Genomic DNA, 21276 nt, shown 5'->3' on the forward strand with positions numbered 1-21276 from the left:
TGGACACAGCAGGAGATGCATTCACCCCTCAGTCCACCTGCAGGGGAGACAGATGTTCACAGTTGGGTGTGTTCATTCAGAAAACAGGCACTGAGAGCCAGGTGGGGTAATGCACTTGTGTAATCCCACCTACTCAGGAAGCTGAGGCAGGAGGATCACAAGTTCAAGGGCATTCTGGGCAACTTCATGAGACCTTGTCTCAGAGTGAAATTTAAAAAGGGTTCAGGAAGTAGCTTAGTGATAGAGCACCCCTGGGTTCCATCCCTAGTACTGAAAGAAAACAAAAGCAAACAAACAAAAACAACTTCTGAGCCCCTCTGTGGCCTGTGCAATTTTCTAGAAGACAGGGTTGTAGCATGAACAAGTGAGGCACCAACCCTCCCTTTAGGAGTCTGCCATTTTATTTTTTAAAAATTTTATTTATTTTTATTTTTACAGACTGCGTTTTGATTCATTGTACACAAATAGGGTACAACTTTTCATTTATATGGTTGTAACCATGTAGATTCATACCATTTGTGTAATCATACATGTACACGGGGTAATGATGTCTGTCTCATTCCACTCTTTCCTTTCCCCACCCCCCTTATTTCCCTCTACACAATCCAGAGTTCCTCCATTCTTCTCTTACCAGCCCCCCACCCCATTATGTTTCATCATCCACTTATCAGAAGAAACATTCAGCCTTTGGTTTTTTGGGATTGTCCTATTTCACTTACCATGATATTCTCCAACTCCATCCATTAACCTGCAAATGCCATAATTTTATTCTTCTTTATGACTGAATAATATTCCATTGTTTATATATACCACAGTTTCTTTATCCATTCACCTATTGAAGGGCATCTAGGTTGGTTCCACAATCTAGCTATTGTGAATTGAGCTGCTATAAATATTGACATGAGCCTGCCATTTTATAATGTAACTTCAGCAGTTATTAATTATGGTCAGTCTTGTTTGGTCTTTATCCTGTCTCCTCCTAAATGCTAGATATTATCTCACATCATGTACAAGTCCTTCAGCACATAGCTCTACTATCTGAGAACATTTCAACCAACACCACCACGACACTATTTTCATCTCCAACCAAACCACTGACAGCCACATCATTTCTAACAGTCTGGGCTTAGTTTACCCCTTTTCATGTGGCTGCTTTGTTCCTTCAGGATACAAACAAGATGGACACATATCTTGATTGCCCTGTGGGATGTTAACTGATGGAGTGACCGAGTGAGGACACAGAGAGAACAATACCTTTGAAGGAAATTTATCACTCATAGCAGAATAAAAGAGACATTCTTTGCCAAGCCAGTCCAGCTGGGAAGAACCACAACAACCAGCAGGGGCAGAAACAAGGGGCAGCAAACCTCTGAGCATTTATTTTGTTCTCTAGGGAATGAAGGGGTGAGGCAAGCTAAATAGTTCATTAGGTTTAGGATTGGCTAGTTTGAATAATGACCTAGGCTATAGGTATGGTCTCTAATTGTCTGGTACTTGACCCTGAGGCCCTTTGGGAGTGTGACTTGGTGTGTGAAAGTTAGGTTAGATAAAAGGGCGTTGGGTATGTGGATGAGGGCTTGGTTAGTTTGCATGTGAAAGGAGAGTTCTACAGAGCTCTTTGCTGACTCTAGGGATTAGCTAACCCTGGGAGGCCACTCTCTCAGTATGCAAACCTCCAAGCTGTCAGAGCTTCTGAAAATACAGAAAATAGAAAAATGAATTTTCTTTTTTCTCTCTGAAGTTTTAATGATTTTAGTCCATGAAATAAATTGATATGGGACAGACTTAACAGGAAGAAAAGCGTACGAATATATTAACATGCAGAAACATGAAGGCCACACACCAAGTACAAGACTCAAAGAACAGGACCCAGAGTTAAAGTTCATCATTTTAAGATACAGAAAACAAATAGAGGCTTGAGGCTTTGGGAGATTATGGAAGGGTCAGGGGAGAAAAATGCCCTGAAGGAAGGAGGTCTCATTAGGCAAAGTCTCCAGGTCAGCAGAGGACTTCATGTGATGTCCTACTGTTGGGGCCAGGTGTGAGACCTCCAATCTCTTCTTCCTGTGAAGATGCCTTCCTAGGCAGATGGGGGCTTCAGAGAAGGCCTCTTTACATCTGCTGTTTACTTGTGCTGCAGACAAAAAATGTCCCCCACAGAAAGACAGCTTTTCAAAGCTGTCCTGTGTCTTCAGTTCCTCTGAAAAGCCATCTCAAAATATGCATTAGAAGTGTATTTTGATGTGGCCTCACATGATTAATACAACCTGTTGCTCTTGGTGGATAGGTCAGTGTGTTGTGTTTGTTTTGTTTTGCTATTCCTTTTTCATTCTTCAACAGTTTCCCTCCCTTTTTGGTTCCTCATCCTCTGTGGTTTTATGTTAAGTCCCATAGCCCCTTATCATCTCCTTTGAATTAAAACTGGTACATCCCAGAGACTTGACCGAGTAGGTTCTTGGGTCTGCACCCATTCTTGTGTGGCTATGAGCCTCCCATTGCTTCTCCCCAGCAGGGGGCGCCAGAGCTTTTCTCTTCCTGGAGGTTGAGGTTGTTGGTGGATTCAGACTTGGTCAGTGAGATTCACCCCCTCACCTGGCTCCATCCACTGTTGCACCCAGTGGTCTTACAGCAGCTGCCCTGTAAGCATTGCCAGGATTTCATACTTCATTTGAGCGTGCTTTTTAATTGCATCACTTCTGAGTTTGTTAACTCATAATTTTTGTTTAAAAAAAGAATGTTTACTCATCAGCTCTTTGATTATTCTCAAAAATAGTAAACACTTCATTTTTTAAATTGATCCATCAGTTTTTAAAACAGTGAATCAGAGCCTCTTTATGAACTTGTGGATTTTGAAAAATCTGATGTACTGATCCATTGTCATCTTTTTTACTTTTGGGGTTCTAATTTCCCATGTTGGCAAGTGGGGGCCTGGCTCAGCTGACTTCAATTTCCTTTGTTTTAGACAGTAAATTATTTTATTTATTTTCTTAAAAACAAATCTTTTATTCAGTATGAAACTATTATTTCACAATCAACTGTAACTTGAAATTGCAAAACTTTTTATAATGTCCAACATATACTCTCTCTCTTATTAATATTTTAAGACAACTAGATTTGACAAAGAAATAATTATTTTTTTTCATGCAAAGTAGAAAGATCCCTTAAAAATATCGATTCACATAATGGAAAGATTCCAACAGATACACAGCTGCTTGCTAGTTTGGGGACATTAGGCATTTCTATGCATATATGTAACTCTACAAGATCTCATGTAAAATAACTGCATTTACTTTAATTTCCCCTTGATGCTAACTCTTTTTTTTGTTGTTGTTTTGAATTCCTCCAAGTATGGTTTTTAAAAATTTTTTTTTTATTTTTTTTTTTTTTATTTTTTTTTATTTTTTTTTTTTTACGCTTACATAGGGTAATGATGTTTATTATATTTTTTCCCCTCCCCCCCACCCCTCCCACCCCTCCCACCCCTCCCACCCCTCTTTTCCCTCTACACAGTCCTTCTTTCCTTCATTCTTACTGCTCTCCTTAGCCTAACTCTAAACCTAACCCTAAACCTAATGCTAGCCCCTCCCACCCCCCATTATATGTCCTCATCCGCTTATCAGCGAGATCATTCGTCCTTTAGTTTTTTGAGATTGGCTTATCTCACTTAGCATGATATTCTCCAATTTCGACCATTTGCCTACAAATGCCATAATTTTATCATTCTTCATTGCGGAGTAATATTCCATTGTATAAATATGCCACAGTTTCTTTATCCATTCATCAACCGAAGGACATCTAGGTTGGTTCCACAATCTGGCTATGGTGAATTGAGCAGCAATGAACATTGATGTGGCTGTATCTCTGTAGTATGCTGCTTTTAAGTCCTTTGGGTATAGGCCAAGGAGTGGGATAGCTGGGTCAAATGGTGTTTCCATTCCAAGCTTTCTGAGGAATCTCCACACTGCTTTCCAGAGTGGTTGCACTAATTTGCAACCCCACCAGCAATGTATGAGTGTTCCTTTTTCACCACATCCTCGCCAACACCTATTGTTGCTTGTATTCTTGATAATCGCCATTCTAATTGGGGTGAGATGAAATCTTAGGGTAGTTTTGATTTGCATTTCCCTTATTACTAGGGATGTTGAACATTTTTTCATATATCTGGTGATTACTTGTACATCTTCTTCTGTGAAGTGTCTGTTCATTTCCTTAGCCCATTTGTTGATTGGATTATTTGTATTCTTCGTGTAGAGTTTTTTGAGTTCTTTATAGATTCTGGAAATTAGCGCTCTATCTGAGGTATGGTTGGCAAAGATATTCTCCCACTCTGTAGGCTCTCTCTTCACATTTCTGATAGTTTCCTTTGCTGAGAGAAAGCTTTTTAGTTTGAATCTATCCCAGTTGTTTATTCTTGCTTTTATTTCTTGTGCTATGGGAGTCCTGTTAAGGAAATCTGATCCTGAGCCAACAAGTTGAAGATTTGGACCTACTTTTTCTTCTATAAGATGCAGGGTCTCTGGTCTGATTCCGAGGTCCTTGATCCATTTTGAGTTGAGTTTTGTGTAGGGTGAGAGATAGGGGTTTAGTTTCATTCTATTGCATATAGTTTTCCAGTTTTCCCAGCACCATTTGTTGAAGAGGCTATCTTTTCTCCATTGCATATTGTTGGAACCTTTGTCTAGTATGAGAAAATTGTATTTATTTGGGTTTGTGTCCATGTCCTCTATTCTGTACCATTGATCTACCTGTCTATTTTGGTACCAATACCATGCCGTTTTTGTTACTATTGCTTTGTAGTAGAGTTGAAGATCTGGTATTGCAATACCCCCTGCTTCGCTCTTGCTACTGAGGATTGCTTTAGCTATTCTAGGTTTTTTATTCTTCCAGATGAATTTCATAATTGCTTGCTCTATTTCTGCGAGGTACATCATTGGGATTTTAATTGGAATTGCATTGAATCTGTATAGAATTTTAGGTAGTATAGCCATTTTGATGATATTAATTCTGCCTATCCAGGAACATGGGAGATCTTTCCATCTTCTAAGGTTTTCTTGAATTTCTTTCTTTAGTGTTCTGTAGTTCTCATTGTAGAGGTCTTTCACCTCTTTTGTGAGATTGATTCCCAAGTATTTTATTTTTTTCGATGCTATTGTGAATGGAGTAGTTTTCCTAATTTCTCTTTCTGAAGATTCATCACTTATGTATAAAAATGCGTTGGATTTATGAGCATTGATCTTGTAACCTGCTACTTTACTGAATTCACTTATGAGCTCTAAAAGTTTGGTTTTTAAAAATTTTTAAAAATTTGTTCTAATTTATTGTACATGACAGTAGAATGTATTTATACATTTTGATAGAGCATATATAAATGGAGTGTAATCTCTCATTTTTCTGATTCTATTTACTTTTGACATGGTGATTTACCTCTGAGCATTATCTTTAGGGACAGTGAGGAGTTCCTGCTGCAGACACACCCTTGGCATTATGCCAGAAGCCCTAGTTTCCTTCAGTGGGAATTGGGGTTTCAATCCTAGAATCTGGGTTGCCATTGGTCCTGGGACTTTTTCAGAGATAGAGATAGTTATATATTTTTTTAAGAAAAGAAAAATAAATTTGAGTTTATATTAATATTTCCAATTCCCTTAACTCCACTCCTTTGATTTTGATATTTCCAATTCATGGAACTCCACTCTTTGATTTTTATATTTATATTTTTTTCTTGATGCTTGAAAATCCTAATGATAGTGCTATGGTTCTAATATGTACCCTGAAGTTCTTATATTGGAAACTTAATTTCTAATTCAATAGTACTTAGAGTTGGGACCTAGTAAGAGGTTAGGCCATGAGGACTCTGCCCTTATGAATGGATTAATGTCATTTTTGTAGGACATGGGCTAGTGTCCTGAGAGTGGGTTGTTACAAAAGTAAGTTCAGGGCTGGGGATGTGGCTCAGTGGAAGAGCACTTGCCTAGCAGGTGTGAAGCACTGGGTTGGATCCTTAGCACCACAATGAATAAAATAAAGGTCTATTGACAACTAAAAAAAAATTTTAAAAAAAGTAAGTTCAGTCCCAACTTGGCTTCTCTTGCACTCCCTGGGGGGCTTCCACCAGGGGAGCATAAAGGTCTTTGCCAAATGTGGACCCCTCATCCTTGGACTTCCCAGATTCCAGAACTGTAAGAGATAATAAAAATCTCTGTTCTTTTAAAAATACCTATGCCCAAGCATTCTGTAATAACAACACAAAGTGAATAAAGATAATAATATGATTTGTTTTACCTTTCCATATATAGTAGGTTCAAAATAACTGCCAATATTATTATAATCAAGAAAAAGCCTAGTGGGTGCATTTTAACATTTCTTGGTGGTTATATCCATCAGATATACAGCATCTTATGTTTTTGCATCCCTTAGAATAATTTTGTGTGTGGTCATGCTGCCAGCATGGTAATGTTGCCAGAATCCTAGGCCAGAGGCCTGATTTCAGGGAGTCCCAGCAAACCAGGTTCAGACATTTGCCCCATACATCCAGTGAAAATAGTAATGGTGACGTAGGAAAGAAATTTTTTGAGTATAGGTGCACTTGGGAAGACAAGGGGGGCCAGCATCCTCAGCCTTGTCTTTGGGGTGCTTCCATGAACTTTAGGTTTAAATAAATAGGGGAGGATCAAAAGCAGGGCACAAGAAGTATATAAAGTTAAGCCATGTTGGTCAAACTGGTGTGGTGGATGCTGATCTCAATTCTGGTTCTTGTGGTCCTGGAGAAGTGGTTATTTGCTTGAGAGGACTGTCTGATTTCCATCATGAGATGATGGCGCCTGCTTAGGGGGCATTCTTGGTTCCCATCATGGGATGATTGCTCCTGTAGGAGGGCAGACCCATCAAGGGGTGACATGCCTGCAAGTTTTAGGGAAATAACTGGAGACCTTTAGGAATTTCCCAGGGGTCTGGAACAGGATGTTATAAAAGCTGTCAGTTGACAATTTGTTGATTATGATGTCCCTGCAAGTCTTAAAAATACCTTAGTTACTCTTATCTTGGTGCTTCAACCTTGAAGGGGGATGAGAGAGGTTAGGTAAATTTAGGGCTAATCAACCTTGTATTACCAGTTTTTAGACAGACACTCCTTAAATGATTAACATGTCTACGTGCAAAGTTAAGCAGAAATCTGACACAACGTTTAAAGTACAAAGGAGACAGATACACAATGAAGGCAGAGGTGACAAGCTTTTTTCCTGCTTTTAGTTACCCATCTGAGGACCAAGCAAAGAGTCAGTTCTTTTAGCAAAATCAGCCTCTTAAGTCCCTGTTATAGTAACAGGTTTATTTCATTTTGGTTTGGATTTTTAGGCATCACTGTTTTTAATTTAATTTTATTTGGAGAGTCTTTCTGATGACAGGGTAGGCTTACTCCTTTTGGTCCTTTCTGAGCCAGGGAAACCTTATGGGGACTGTGCTTGCCTGGTACCTATTGATGGACAGATGTCTGTAGAATTCTTGGGTTTCAACATTTCTGCCCTGTATGTCCCAGTCCTTGTAGTGGAAAGCTCCACAAAGACAAAGATCTTCTCTCTTTTCATTCACTCTTATGTATTCCATGCTTTAGTGTAGTGAGTGGCTCATCATGGGGTTGAGTAAAAGCACTTGTGGGAAAATGAGTTCAACTGCAGTTGAAACAACGATTCTTCTTAACTTCTGGTGATTTCCACTGAGTGTATTTCAGTGCATTTCTTTTTAATCCTGTGGGTCTAGCAAGTTAAATGTACACAGTTGCTACACATGTATAGTTGTCACGTGCTGCAACATAGAAATACAGTTTTGTCACATTTCCTGTTCTTCTGTTTTTCCACTGACAGTCAAACACTCAATTGTACAAAGTTCATAGGACTTGGTCAACTCGGGTTTTGAACGCAGTCACTTCAGGGCAAAAACTGGATTAATGCATATGCCTCCTCCTTCTCCAGGGGAGCCCAGGTCCTGGGACTTACCTCACTCAATCGAGGTGTAGTGTGGAGTCCTCATGTTGTCCTCTGGCCTCTCTGGACTCCACTGTTTTAGGGCTGACTGTAGCAGGGCTCAGACATCATAGGGCTCTAGAATCAGTAGCAATTATCCTGCCTACTGACTCTGCTTCCTCCTGGACCTGCAAGATGGTGGTTTTTAACTCAATCATTTCTGCATGGAATTAAAGCCCTCTTATAGACCCCAGCCCTTTCAGTGCTCTGTGACCTTCTGGGCTGGACAGAGTCAGAATATACAGCTGTGTGTGTGACCTTCCCTGTGACTGCCCACTCAGGCAGGGTCATTGCTGGTCCAGACTTTGTAAGCAGGCTGTAGGTCTTAAGGCCACACATGGGAAGCAAAGTGTGAGATCGTCCTGCCTGCATTCTCTCTCAATCCTGTCTTTTCCATGCCTGGGAAGGAGGGACAACTTTGGTCCCTTGGGGCTGCCTACATCTTAGGGCCCCTTCCACCCTCCTCTTCTTCTTCTCTCTTCGTGGTGGGACACAGAATCATATGAGTATCATAAATGTTCCCCTCTGTGCTTCCTGTAGTGACTCCCAGCAGTGGCTTTCCATATTTACAGAGAATATTCTAAAATCTAAAGGCTAGGGTCATGCACCCACGTGCTGTGCATGTTGCCCAGGTTCCAGGTGGGGATTGCTGTTCTAAGATAGTCATTCTGGACAATTTCTCCAGAATAGACCTGACCCTCATCGGTCTTAAGACCTTAATGTGTGGATGTGTGCACATGGATATTCAATATTAAATGGCTTTGCCCTCAGTCCCTGTTCAGAGATAGATTCTCCCCATGCACACCTCAGCTGCAATGTGCAGTAACGGTCACACTTCACATTCCTGTGCGTGCCTTTGGCTTTCATCACAGGGGACTGTTTTCATCTCCTTCTGCGTATGACTCCTGTAGGGATTGTAATCAAAGATTATACCTCTGCCAGCCCCACAGCGATGTTCCTTTTCTGTGATGCTGTTGTGTGGAAGGAGTGGGCATGGAGTCATCTGCACAGCTGGTGGCACCTGCTTCTCAGATGCTCACTGGGGGCTGGAGACATTTCTCAAGGTCTCTGCAGCACCAAGCCTGGGACACTTCAGGACAGCAGTGAGGGCAACTGTTTAACAATCTCTGGGAATATCTGACCATGGACAGGTCTAGGGGTGGACTCCCCTCACCACCCAGCTGCTATGCTGACCCCCTGCTCAGCCTGGGCATTCGTTAATTCACAGCATTTGTGAAAACCTACAGGAGGCAGCTCATTAATAAGAAACCAAAGGGTAAAATTAGATATAAACTGTGAACATGTTCTCAAAGTAAGGTCTGAGGAGCTCTGTGGCTCTATGAGACCATCTCAGGGTCCGGAAGGTCCTTTCTTGCCCACCAGTGTCCCTGTGTGGGTTCATTTCCTTGATGAACATCCATGGCATCAGCACAGCATGAAGGGTTGGAAGCAGATGTGTCCAGCTGTCTGCTCTGAAAATGGGCATCAGAGACATGCAGAAGTGGACAACTAAGCCAGACTTCTCACTCATTGTATTTTGTGTGGGGAAATGTTATAGTTTTTCATAAAATGTTATTTATGTTAACTTGCAAATGGGTTAACTATTGCCTTTAAATGCATCCATATGTGTTTTAAAAATGTGTCAGTGGTGGGTTCTAATTGGTAAATGTCAACAGTTGTAACCCACCCCCAAATTTTTTGTGGACACTTCAGTTACTTCAAGATGTAAAGGGATCCTGAAATGGAGATGTTTAAGAACTGCTGTTTAATGCTTAAAATAAGAACAAGAGTCATGATGATAGTCTCAGCTGACACCTATGGAGTCACACTGGTTAGGTATAATGCTTGACTGACTCTCTTGATCTTCATTGTAACTCACCCGTCCTTCCTACGAGATCTTGTATGTGCCAGAAGGTCTGCCCATGACCCTTTGCATTATTGGTCAAGGGAGCAGTGTGCAAATGCTATGGGTTGAAGCAGATTTGCCACAGAGGTTCAGTTTCATGTTAAGCACCTATAATCTGAGATCCAAAATCTGAAATACTCCAAAAGCTGAAACTTTGAGCATTATGTCACACTAAAAAACTTTTGGGTTTTGAAGCATTTTGGGTTTCAGGTTTTCAGATTAACAATGCTCAACCAGTTTTAAAATCTTTGCAAGTATTCCAAAATCTGAAAAATCCAAAATGTGAAACACTTTTGGTCCCAAGCACTTCAGATAAAGAATACTGAGCCTGTTTTCTTCTTAGTGTAATTAAGGGAATGGATATTCAGTGATAGCAAGGGCCTTCTAGAAGTATGCTCTAGGGTGGGGATATTGAGAGTTGCAGGAACACCTGCAACCCTGTCCTTCCTGGGGGACCTTGTATCTTCCAGAAGGGCTACCTGTGACCCTCTGTGTTGATGGACGGCGGGGCACTGTGCCAATTATGTGTTGTGGTAGTCTCTCCATAGAGGTGACCTTACATCTGGACCTAAGAGGATTTGCTTACCAAATGGAGGTGGGAGGGATGAATTCCCCAAGTGGAAAGAGGCTCTGGGTAAGGGTATCAGGGGCAGAAAAGGGAACATCAGCATGAGCTTGGTTCTGGCCATTGTGGTGACCATATTGGTAAGTAGTTCACATGCTTGGTGGTCAAATAGCATCTAAACGTGATGAGAAAGGTCGAATTTCCCAGTTCTATCACTGACCATGTGCTTTGCCTTCTCTGAAGGAGAACCACTGTCGTCGCATCAAGATCCTTGGGGACTGCTACTACTGTGTGTCAGGCCTTACCCAGCCCAAGACTGACCATGCCCACTGCTGTGTGGAGATGGGGCTTGACATGATTGACACCATCACGTGAGTGCCATGCTGCCCCAAGGGTCTGTCCGGGGCTGCAGAGGCTGATGCAGCAGTGGGAGGGTGCTGGGTCCAGGAGTTCTCTCCTGGTCTGAGAAGTGGGGCTTCAGTGACCCCCTCCTGCATTTTGCTGTGATGCATTTCTTTGTTCAGAGGATCCTGTGTATTGTCAGGTATATCTGAGACATGCGAAAAGAAATCCCCTTTTATAATTGGACTGGATAAGCCATTCAGAAAGGGTGGCCAAAGACAGCCTTCATTGTGTGCTGGTTTTTCTTCCAGCAGGTGACTGCTTCGGTACTCGGTGTGGAGAGTGGGGCTGGGGTCTGGTAAGGTTAGTCCTTGAGGAGGGATAGTATCTGTGAGGACTGGCCTGCTCTTCCTTGGTCAGATTTGTCTCCTTGTCCTTATGAGGGACAGGAGTGGAGACATAGAGGCTCTTGACAAGGTAAGGTGTGGAGATGGCCTGATGGTTGGAGGGTAGATCCTGATTCAGACATCTTAAAGCATGGAGAAGTGGGTCTGTTCCAACAAGATGAGTAAACAGGGATTGGTGTGAAGTTTCATGCTTGGAGCAGAAGGTACTATCACAAGAATCAGGTGGGGAAGATGTGATGGGTGAAAGAATGCACACACATCACCCACAGTTAAGGCTGCGGACATTGAGTGACACTTGAGACCCTGTGGGGCCCCACTGTGCTGTGGGTTACCCCAGTGGTACCCTTGCAGATTGCACCTAGAGGAAGCATGAAGAAGGAGCTAGCACCATGGGCATACTGAGTGCCAGGCACAGTAAGCAAGATCTGGACCCTCTAAGGAGTGGTTCTCCAGTGTGGCTTACCCATGTCAAGAGTCCAAGGGAGCTGGTCTGGGCCAAGTTCAGGGCTGAGATGGAAAAGCTTCCAGCTGACTGCAAATCACAGCCAAATGCAAGAACCACTACTTCGGAAAAAAGCAGGCAGCTGCAAGAAATGCTAGGCTGAAATTGGGGAAGGAAGGAAGGGAGGAGGCAGGGAGGAAGAGGAAGGAAGGACACCTGACTTGGAGGAGACTCAGAAGGCAGTGACTGTCTTCTGAGACATCACTGGATGTCAAGCCATAAGGCTCATGTCACAGCTCATCACATTGCATGTCATACATCACATGTGATAGCACATATATCTTGTTACTTGCTGTATGTCACCTGTGTCCTGTCACATCATGTCATACATCATGTTGTCACAACACATCATCTATGTTATATGTTAGATCTTGTATCATATGTGCCATATTACATCACATCACATAAAACACATCATATATCATCTAATATATCATACATCATATTGGTTTTAGTGAGCTTTTTCACTACTGTGATCAAAAAACCTGACAACAATTTTAGAGAAAGAAAAGTTTATTTTGGTAATTGTGGTTTCAGAGGTCTCAGTCCACAGATAGCTGCTTCCATTGCTCTGGGACTAAAGTGAGGCAGAACACCATGGTAGAAAGGTGTGGCAGAGGAAAGCAGCTCAGCACAGTACACCACGAAGCAAAGAGAGACTTATCCTTTCACCAAGGACAAAATATATACCCAAAGGCATAACACCCAATGACCCACCTCCTCCAGCCCAACACTACCTGCCTACAGTTCCTACCCCAGTAATCCATTCAAGTGAATTAACACACTGATACACTGATTAGGTTAAGGCTCTCATAACCTGATCATTTCACCTCTAAACTTCCTTGCATATTTTCACATATGAGCTTTGGGGGGGATACCTCCTAATCTAAACCATAACAACATCACATATCATAAGCTGTATTATACCACATCATACATACCTCATCATATACCATCTATTGTACATATCACATATCATATTGTATCATGCCATGTATCACATCATATCACACTGCATATCACATATCATATATATCACATTATACTATTATATATCACATCATATAACATAGAATGCCATCATATTGTTATAAACCCAAGTTTGTTTTACTCACTGCTCAAAAAAGGGCCCAATGAATGGAGGACAAGTTTTCGGGGCAAAGAAAAAGATTTATTTGATAGAGCAGGAAAACTGATGGTGGACTAGCATCCTGGAAAATCATCTTAGCGCAGGCTTTAAGCTCCTTTCATCTTTAGGCACGGGGGAAGGAAGAGAGGTTTAGGTTAAGAAGTGATTGGTGAAAGCTGGTGGCTCTTGATCCGTTAAGTTGGCACAGGTGTAAATCCACCCTTGCTGCTACTTTTCAGCTTTAAGTGATTAACAGGGGCTGCATGTCAAGGAGGATCTAGAAGTGTGGTTAAATACAACACAGGGCTGTGGCGCTGAGTTTTCTGTGAGCCGCAAGCATGGCTACAAGCATGCCTTGAGTTGTATATTGCATTATATCACATCATATATTATATATATGTCATATATCATACTGGATCTTGTTTTGTGAGATCTCCTTAGGATAAAATGAGGAAGCTATAGGTGGAAACTATAAGGAGACAGAGGTCAGCCTATTCATTTGGTAAATATTTACGAAACCCTGCTCCAGCCATGCTGATACAGGTAGTTAGCTGGGTGCTCCAGCTGACCTGGTCTGACCAGGAGGTGGCTGAGGTTGCACCTTGTGCCACTGTGGTTGGTAACCTTGACTGAACTCCTGGGCATCCTCTAGCTCTGTCCCATCTGGGTGGGCCTCCCAGGCCCACTCTGTGCACAGGAGCTCATCCTGTCTCTCTCAGAGGGCTGTGACCTTAAAGTGGTGCTGCCCTTCCTTTCCTTAATATTTTCTTACTTGAATTGCACACTTATGGATTCTGAATAGTTCCTGCAGGAATTGGTTTATCACCTGCCAGACAAAGGGAGCTGACCCAGTGGAGAGGGAGTCCCTCTTCTTTGGAATTCCCTCTGGAGCACATGGTCCTGTATACCTGTAGAAATGGGGACCTGTCTATTCATCTCTGGGGGAAGTTTCTGCTGGCACAGGCAATAGGGAAACAGGAATCTCATTATTCTTCCATACAATCCCAAAGTATGCTAAGTGCCATTTTGTTAAATAGACTTAATCCAGAAAAGGCCTTGCTCATGGTTGATATGTTTTTTGTTTTTTCTTTTTCTGTACTGAATTAAGTTAGCAGGGGAAAATGGCACGCGCTTTTCCTCCCCTGGCCCACCTGAACTGGTGAGGACAGCTTGTACCTGCTGTCCTCATGCACAGAGTTACACAGTTCCAGCAGAGCCTGATGGCCTCCCAGCTGAAGCCCTGAGGTCCTGGTAGGGGCGCCTATGACCTTGTTTCCAGACACCTGGGCTCTCTCCTACAAGCCCTTTTTTTTTTTTTTTTTTTTTTTTTTTTTTTTTTTTTACGGTGCTGGGGATTGAACCCAGGGCCTTGTGCTTGAGAGGTGAGCACTCCACCAACTGAGCTATCTCCCCAGCCCCAGGCCCTTCCTTTTTAACAAACTGGTTTGTGTGTGTGAGCCAGGGAGCATTTCTCAGTTTCTCATCAGAGTAACTTTAGGGATTACTTCATGTTGTTACTGGATTCTAGTTTTGGTTAGGTGCACTCATGTCTTTATTTGCATAGGATTTTCATCAAAACTTTATGGGATCTGGAGATTCTGAACCTGTACATTCCAGGTTGAGAACTTGCATTTTTACAGATGGAAAAGCTAAGGCGTAGGAGTGGAAGTGAGGGGCCGGAGTTGAGGCCATTTTTTTGAACACATGGGACTTGATACCATTTGCTCCATTCTTCCTCCATGCTGGGAAACTTCCTTCTAGATGATAGTAAATTGGCCTCTATAGTGTCCATTGCCTCCTTTTTATTTTTTTTTATTGTGTGCCCAGCTGTAGCCACAGTGCTTTGAATAATGACTGAAGGGAGGCAGTCAATTGATGTTTGTTGAACAAATGAACAGAAGTACCCTCATCTGCCCCTTCATTTGCAAGCTTCAGTATAATCATGATTACATTTCCTCTATGCCAGGATTTATTTATGCCAAGGTGCTGATGGGGTCTGCTGTGTCTTGGGGTGGACTGCTTCCTTGTTTCTTCCCTGTTGGAATCAAGCACTTGAGAGCTCAGGTCATGGCTGCAGACTGAGCAGGCGTCTGCCTTTTTCCTGGCATAGAAAATACTTGAGATAAATAAGTGAACCCACGCACATAAATAAGAAAGAAAAATTGGACAAATGAAGTCAAAAGGCCTGGGAAAATTCTGGTTCCTTGGAAATGATATGAGAAGTTCTATTGTATAAATAGCCAAATCCAGCCGAGATGTTCCAGGAAGAATAGGGCCAAGAGGAGTGACAGTGAGAACAGCTCTGGAGGTGTGATTTCTTTAGAAGCAGCTGTCCAGTTTCCTGAAGACCATATGGTGTCAGCATGGAGATATTGGAGGCAGAACCTGCTAACGACAGAAAGTATTGGCAGAAGGTGCAGGGTGGCAGATGTGTGAGGCTGCATGGACCTGGTTGGTGGTTCTTGAAGAGGTCTGGGGACAGGGGTGGATGTGAGTCCCAGCAGTCTCCATGTCATCTGCCCTTTCCTGACTACATAAGTATAAACGTTCAAAGTGCTCTGAAACACCATTGGCAGGTTTTGACATCTACATTTTCCCATAGGCATTTCCTGTCACAGATTTTGAAATGTTTTAACTTCAGGATCTTGTTTTAGTGTCTCTTATTGGAGACTGGCAAACAACTGAAAAAAGTTTAAAAAGATTGCTTTCAAAATATAAAGTCGAACAGGTATTAAAGAAGTTTTAATAGTCTAACTTTCAAATAACTTCTCCGTAAATCTGTGGAATGAACGCTTCTGAGGCTACTGAAGCTGAACTTGCACTGGGACTTCTGGGACCCTCCAGTGTGGAGGCTGGCAGACAGCTCTCTTGGAGTGGCTGTTGGGTCCTCTGTGTGCTGTGGTTGTGGAGCACAAGCTCTTATGCAGGTGAATACATGATGATGGCCGAGCTGCTCCTGTTTGTAAGATGAGCCCAGCAGGGTTGAGTGGAGGTCAGGAGGCTGTGGAGACATGCTGGGCAGTTGCTCCCTCAGCTATGGTGGGGGCTTCAGACATGGAAATAAGGGAAGTCAGAGTGAAGGTGAACCAGACACATCTCAGGTGGTGTGGGGTGAACCTGTGCTTTCCATGTCATCATTGATACAGAGGCCTCTGGAGTGGGGCTGCAGAGCAGAGCATGGAGCAGGGTCCAGGGCAGAGTGCGGGCTGCCTCACTGAGAGTGGCAAGGAGTGGGCTATGCTTCCTGAAGACTTTTTTTTTTTTTTTTTTATATTTTCACTCAGTGGAATAGAATGAATTAGCAGGCTGACTGTTCCCCCATGTCCTGGGGTAACTGGGGTGAGTTTAAATGATTTTGGACATTGTCAGAACCAATGTAGCCAGAGCTGGACTTCTATGCAAGGAAACTGAGACTCAGGGATAGGCAGTAGTGTGTGCAAAGTTGGCCAGGCTGACCTGACATTCCCCAAATCCTCAATACCCTTAGCACCTGCTCTGTCTTCATTTATCTCCCCAAGTCCCCTTCCGTTTGTGACAAGACTTGTGTGGGATTTGAGGTCCTAGGCTCATTTCTTTCTGGGGATGTTCCTAGATGGGAAGGGGTAGGAGGAGGCCATGGAGGGAACCTCCCGAGCTGGTGTGAACACTGTAAGGTGACCGCGATGGCCTTGTCTGCCCACCCAGGGCTCACAGACAAAGCAGAGAAGTGCTGTTATCCACTGACCAGGCCAGGAAACCTCCATACACCTGTCCCATCCTGACCCTTCCCGGATGGTGTAGCAGCATTGAAGTCTAGTTTCCCCGTTGCTCACAGCTTCACAGTGCAGACTGTGGTGGTCCATTGAGGCAGTTGCTGGGTGGTCTCAGCCCCATGTTCTATGCTGTGTTACAGGTCTGTGGCTGAGGCCACTGAGGTGGACCTGAACATGCGTGTGGGGCTACACACCGGCAGGGTCCTCTGTGGTGTTCTGGGCCTGCGCAAGTGGCAATACGACGTGTGGTCCAATGATGTGACCCTGGCCAACGTCATGGAGGCTGCTGGCCTGCCTGGGTAAGTTGGGGACTCGGTAAGGGGTGGCCCCACAGTGACCATGTGGTCTCATGTGAGTCCTCTCTCTGGGCCTTGTTCCTGAAGGGATCTGTGTGGGTTCTAATTTGATCCTTAGCATCAGGAACTCAGAGGAGCTTGACCTGTCCTGGCCACAACTGCCACTGCATCCTGTGGTGGGGGCTCCTGCTGAGCCCACTTCTGCTCTCCCTGGGTTGAGCTGAGGCCCAGTACACATCTTCAGAAAGCTGGTATTAGATTGGAAGACTAGATGTGCATGGAGACTTTTTTGCCTGATGCAAGTGGTGTTCTTATAGCTTATTATTGCTTCTTTTTTGCTCTGTTTGGTTTTATTTTCTGAAAACATGTGCATGGAAAGTGCGTAACCTCAGATACCCACCAGTGACTGGCAGTTTCCTCCCTATCCTTTCCTCTCCTACCCATCCCATCCTCTGAAGCTCATAAAGCAGCCACTGCCAGAAAAGGCCACTGCTGACCACCCAGGCCCTGTCCTCCCCTCTCAGAGTCCTGGAAAATTTGGAACCTCCACCCTCAGCCTGGCCCCCACTTTCGTGGGGCCTCCCTGATTTCATCCTTAGCCAGCCAGAGAGTTCAATCTTGAAATCAAGACTTTCCTCTGCAAGGAAGTCAGAAGATTGCATGGTGAAGAGTGGAGTTGGTCAGGGAGTTTACTTTTTGTTCCCTGAGCATTAGGTGGAGGAGAGGAGGCTGCCAGTGTTTCATCTGCCTGTCACGTTTGCATCTTCTACAGAGATGTTGCTCCCTTTGAGGGATTCATCTGCCTTCGCCTGAAGACATGTGGGGCAGTGTGAAGGCCATGGGTCCCATGTACCACAGCATGTCCTGACATTCTGTCCACTCACATTGTGTGGGGCCAGGCTGGCCAGCTCTGACCTGTGTGACTGACCAAATGTCACCCTAACAATTTGGGAAGTGGCTCCTATTTCTCCTCTTTTCTTTTTCCCCCACTCACCTCACATATCCTCTTCTCAATTCCTGGTTGTAGCCTTCTGACATTTTTCTCTCTCCTGTGATTCTTCCCTTCTCCCTCTGACCCTTCATCCTCCTCCACTGTCCCTGCTTTCTCCTCCTGGGCATGACCCCTCCTGCTTTGCTTGCCTCCTTCTCCTTTCTTCCTAGGTTACCTGTGTAGAACATGCACAGGGAGCAAGAGTGCTCCTTGGGGAGCTTGCTCCAGGCCAGGAAGCCGGAGCCATGGGCCCACGTGAGGGCTCTCTGGGACACTGAGCAGCAAGGCTCACAACTCCATGCACATGTATCCTTTTCTCATAGGAAGGTTCATATCACAAAGACAACCCTTGCGTGCTTGAATGGGGACTATGAGGTAGAGCCAGGCCATGGACATGAGAGGAACAGCTTTCTGAAAACTCATAACATCGAGACCTTCTTTATTGTGCCATCCCATCGGAGAAAGGTGGGTACCTGGAAACTGCACCCCACCTTGCTTTTGATCCTTAAATGGCCTGGCCTGGACAGAGCTTTAGAGACACACTTGTCCCGTGCTCCTCCTTCCATGATGGTTTCTCTGGCTATGGACTTGCTGAGAGAGAGAGGGGTACCCCTACTAACATTGGGTCCAGGGCTTTGCCTTTTGTTGGTGGGAGCAAGTCAGAGAGCAGAAGGGATGGGAATCCCTAGTCAGACATCTGGGGTTATCTCAGGGCTGGGTCCTCCCTCCCCACTCTGGACCTTTACTGTCTGCTCTGCAAAGTGAGTGAGAGACCCCTGCAAGGGGTCAGTGGGGGAACTCTGTGATCTGAGTGGTGCTGCATACACAGGGAGCTTTGATTATACTAGTGGAGCACTTGTCATCACCCCATCCAGGGAAAAGTGATCTGATCATGATTGAGGGTGACAGAGCTTCCAGGGTTCAGGTGTAGGTACAGGCTCAGGTGAGGGAGTAGGGCTATGTCTGTGTGTATGTGTGGGTTTTAGAGAAAAAATTTGTGATGTGACTAAAAAATAAAAGCATGACCTCACTGCCCATGTTCTCTACTGAATATCACCCTTATCACCACTGTGTTAGTCACCTTTTCGTCCCTGTAATCAGAATAGCTGACAAGAACAACGTATGGAAAGAAAAATTTATTTTGGCTCATGGTTTCAGAGGTTTCAGCCCAAGATCAGCTAGTCCATTGTGGAAATATCTTGGCAGAAGGGTGTGGAAGAGAATGCTGCTCAATATGGCATCTAGACAGAGAGAGAAAGAACCAGGGACAAGATATAGTCCCCAGGGTTATGCTCCTAGTGGACTACCTCCTCTAGCCACACCTACCTGCTGATAGTAGTGCCCAGGCGTCCATTCAAAATATTATTATTATTATTTTGGAACTGGGGATAATTTAGAGACAAGGTCTCACTGAGTTGATTAGAGCTTTGCTAAGTTGTTGAGGCTGCCTTTGAACTCAACGTCCTTCTGCCTCAGCCTCCCATTTACAGGTGTGTGCCACCATGCCAGGCCATTCAAATTAATTCATCAAGCAGATTAATCCACTGATGAGGTTACAACTGAGGATCCAACCATTGCCTAAAAGCCCCACCTCTGAATCTTATTGCATTGGGGATCAGATCATGATTTCAACACATGAGCTTTTGGTGGGAGGCATTCAAAATCCAAAGCATAACAACTACCATTCCAGGGAATCTAGTGTCCATACAGGTTGCATGGTTGGGCCTCTCTGGGGATGACTCTTCTTTGTGAACACCAGTGAGAAGCTATGCCAAGGGCTCTTTAGAAGCTGACCTGCCCTGGACCGTAGGTCCTGGGTGGCTTTCTTTGACTTTGGCCATCACCCACCTAAGGTTCTGGAGGAGGTAGACTGGACAGGTCTGGGCCTTCCTCAGACTGGAATATCCCTGGCAGTAACTGGGATCACAGTCTCATCCCAGTGAGTATCAGGACTGAGATCTGAAACAAAAAGGTCAAGGGTATGCCAAGAGAGCTAAGCCCCTTTCCAACTTACTTACCCAGAGTTCCCCAATTCAGCTACGGCTACCAGTAAAAATGTCTTTTAAATAACCTATTAAAGATGGAGCCTCCTTTTCTTTGTCTTCTAAGCACATGTTGCTATGGGACTCCCTTGTGTGTTTCAACTTGATGCAGGAGTATTGAATTCTTAGGGACCACCACTTTGTCAGGACAGAGTGGATGGGGCATGAGAAAGAGTTTCCAGACTCCCTGGGCTGGAAGCTCAGACTCCCTGGGCTGTTGTTCTTCCTGGGCTCTGGAGATGCAGTGATCAACCCAAGAGAACCCAGCCATGGAGGGTGGTAGAGGAGAAAAGGTTTGGGAGACAGCATCTCCATCTGACTTAGGGGCCATGGATGACTGGGCAGCAGCCAGGAAGTGACATGGGGTTCACTGGGCAGGACAAACTGGGAAGGACCAGGTCCCTCCTAAAGGGGCTGAGTTTGGGGGAGGAATTCTGAGGGGGAACTTGGGCTGTGAGGGGCCCTACAGGGAATGTAGCAGGGGTCACCCTCAGGGAAAGTAGGCATTGTAAGTTGGGGATCATCAGAGGGAGATTGTTGACCTGCCACCTGTAGGTCAACCAAGGATGAGGGAATGTGAAGGGGCTATAAGTTTTAGAAAGCCCAGGAAGTCCAAGCAGGTTGGAGTCAGGGGACTCAGAGGTCCTGAGAAGGGGGGCACTGCCCCACAAGGATGCCACCCCCAGGCTGGGTCATGTTGACACAGCATTGAGTACTGTGGTTGGAAGGTAGTGGGGTTCATCAGGTCAGGACAGTGTACAGCCCCTGTTTATAGAACTTTGGCAAGAAGAGAATGAGTGTAAAAAGCAGGAGGGCGTTCTGTTGTTTTGAAATTGAGAGTTTCCTTTCCTATCTGTAGGGCCAGTGGAGGTGGAGGTAAGAAGTGGGCAGGGTGGCTGAGCACCAGTCAGGAGCACCTTGATCCTGGAGAGGAGATGGAGTCAGAGCTGCTCTGGGAGAGAGCTTTGGGCTCACTTTAGGATGATGTGAAGCCAGCAAGACAGGAGGCTTTCTTAGGTTCCCACTTTCCTATCCTCTCACTTGTTCTTGAAAAGGCCTGAGGGGTGAGCAGGTAATATTGTGCAGATCAGAGCCCTGGACACAAAGGCAGTGAGAATGCAAGGCCCCCAGCCCAGCAGGTGCTGACCCTACTACCTAGCCTCCCTGGTTCATGGCGTCTTTCCTCATTTGTAGAGTAGTACATACTGGGACCTGAATGGGATAACAGAAGCCATAAAGTGACATTTGCTCCAAGCCTAAGTGTTGTTTCTCTGACCCTGGTCCCAAACCTTTCCTCCACTTTGCCCACGATTTGATGCCTCATTTTGG

The 21276-nt window shown here is 44.5% G+C and overlaps 1 protein-coding gene across 1 annotated transcript in view; it reads left to right on the forward strand.

Moving 5' to 3' along the window:
- The window catches only part of Adcy1 (adenylate cyclase 1), a 153748-nt gene that overhangs the window by 60896 nt on the left and 71576 nt on the right, over nucleotides 1–21276 (forward strand). Inside the window, exons 5-7 of the mRNA XM_047560293.1 lie at nucleotides 10730–10857; nucleotides 16759–16917; nucleotides 18229–18370. Coding sequence (XP_047416249.1) covers nucleotides 10730–10857; nucleotides 16759–16917; nucleotides 18229–18370 — 429 coding nt within the window. The remainder of the gene's footprint in view (nucleotides 1–10729; nucleotides 10858–16758; nucleotides 16918–18228; nucleotides 18371–21276) is intronic.

Source organism: Sciurus carolinensis, chromosome 8 (assembly GCF_902686445.1).
Source record: "Sciurus carolinensis chromosome 8, mSciCar1.2, whole genome shotgun sequence".
Classification (NCBI taxonomy): Eukaryota; Metazoa; Chordata; class Mammalia; order Rodentia; family Sciuridae; genus Sciurus; species Sciurus carolinensis.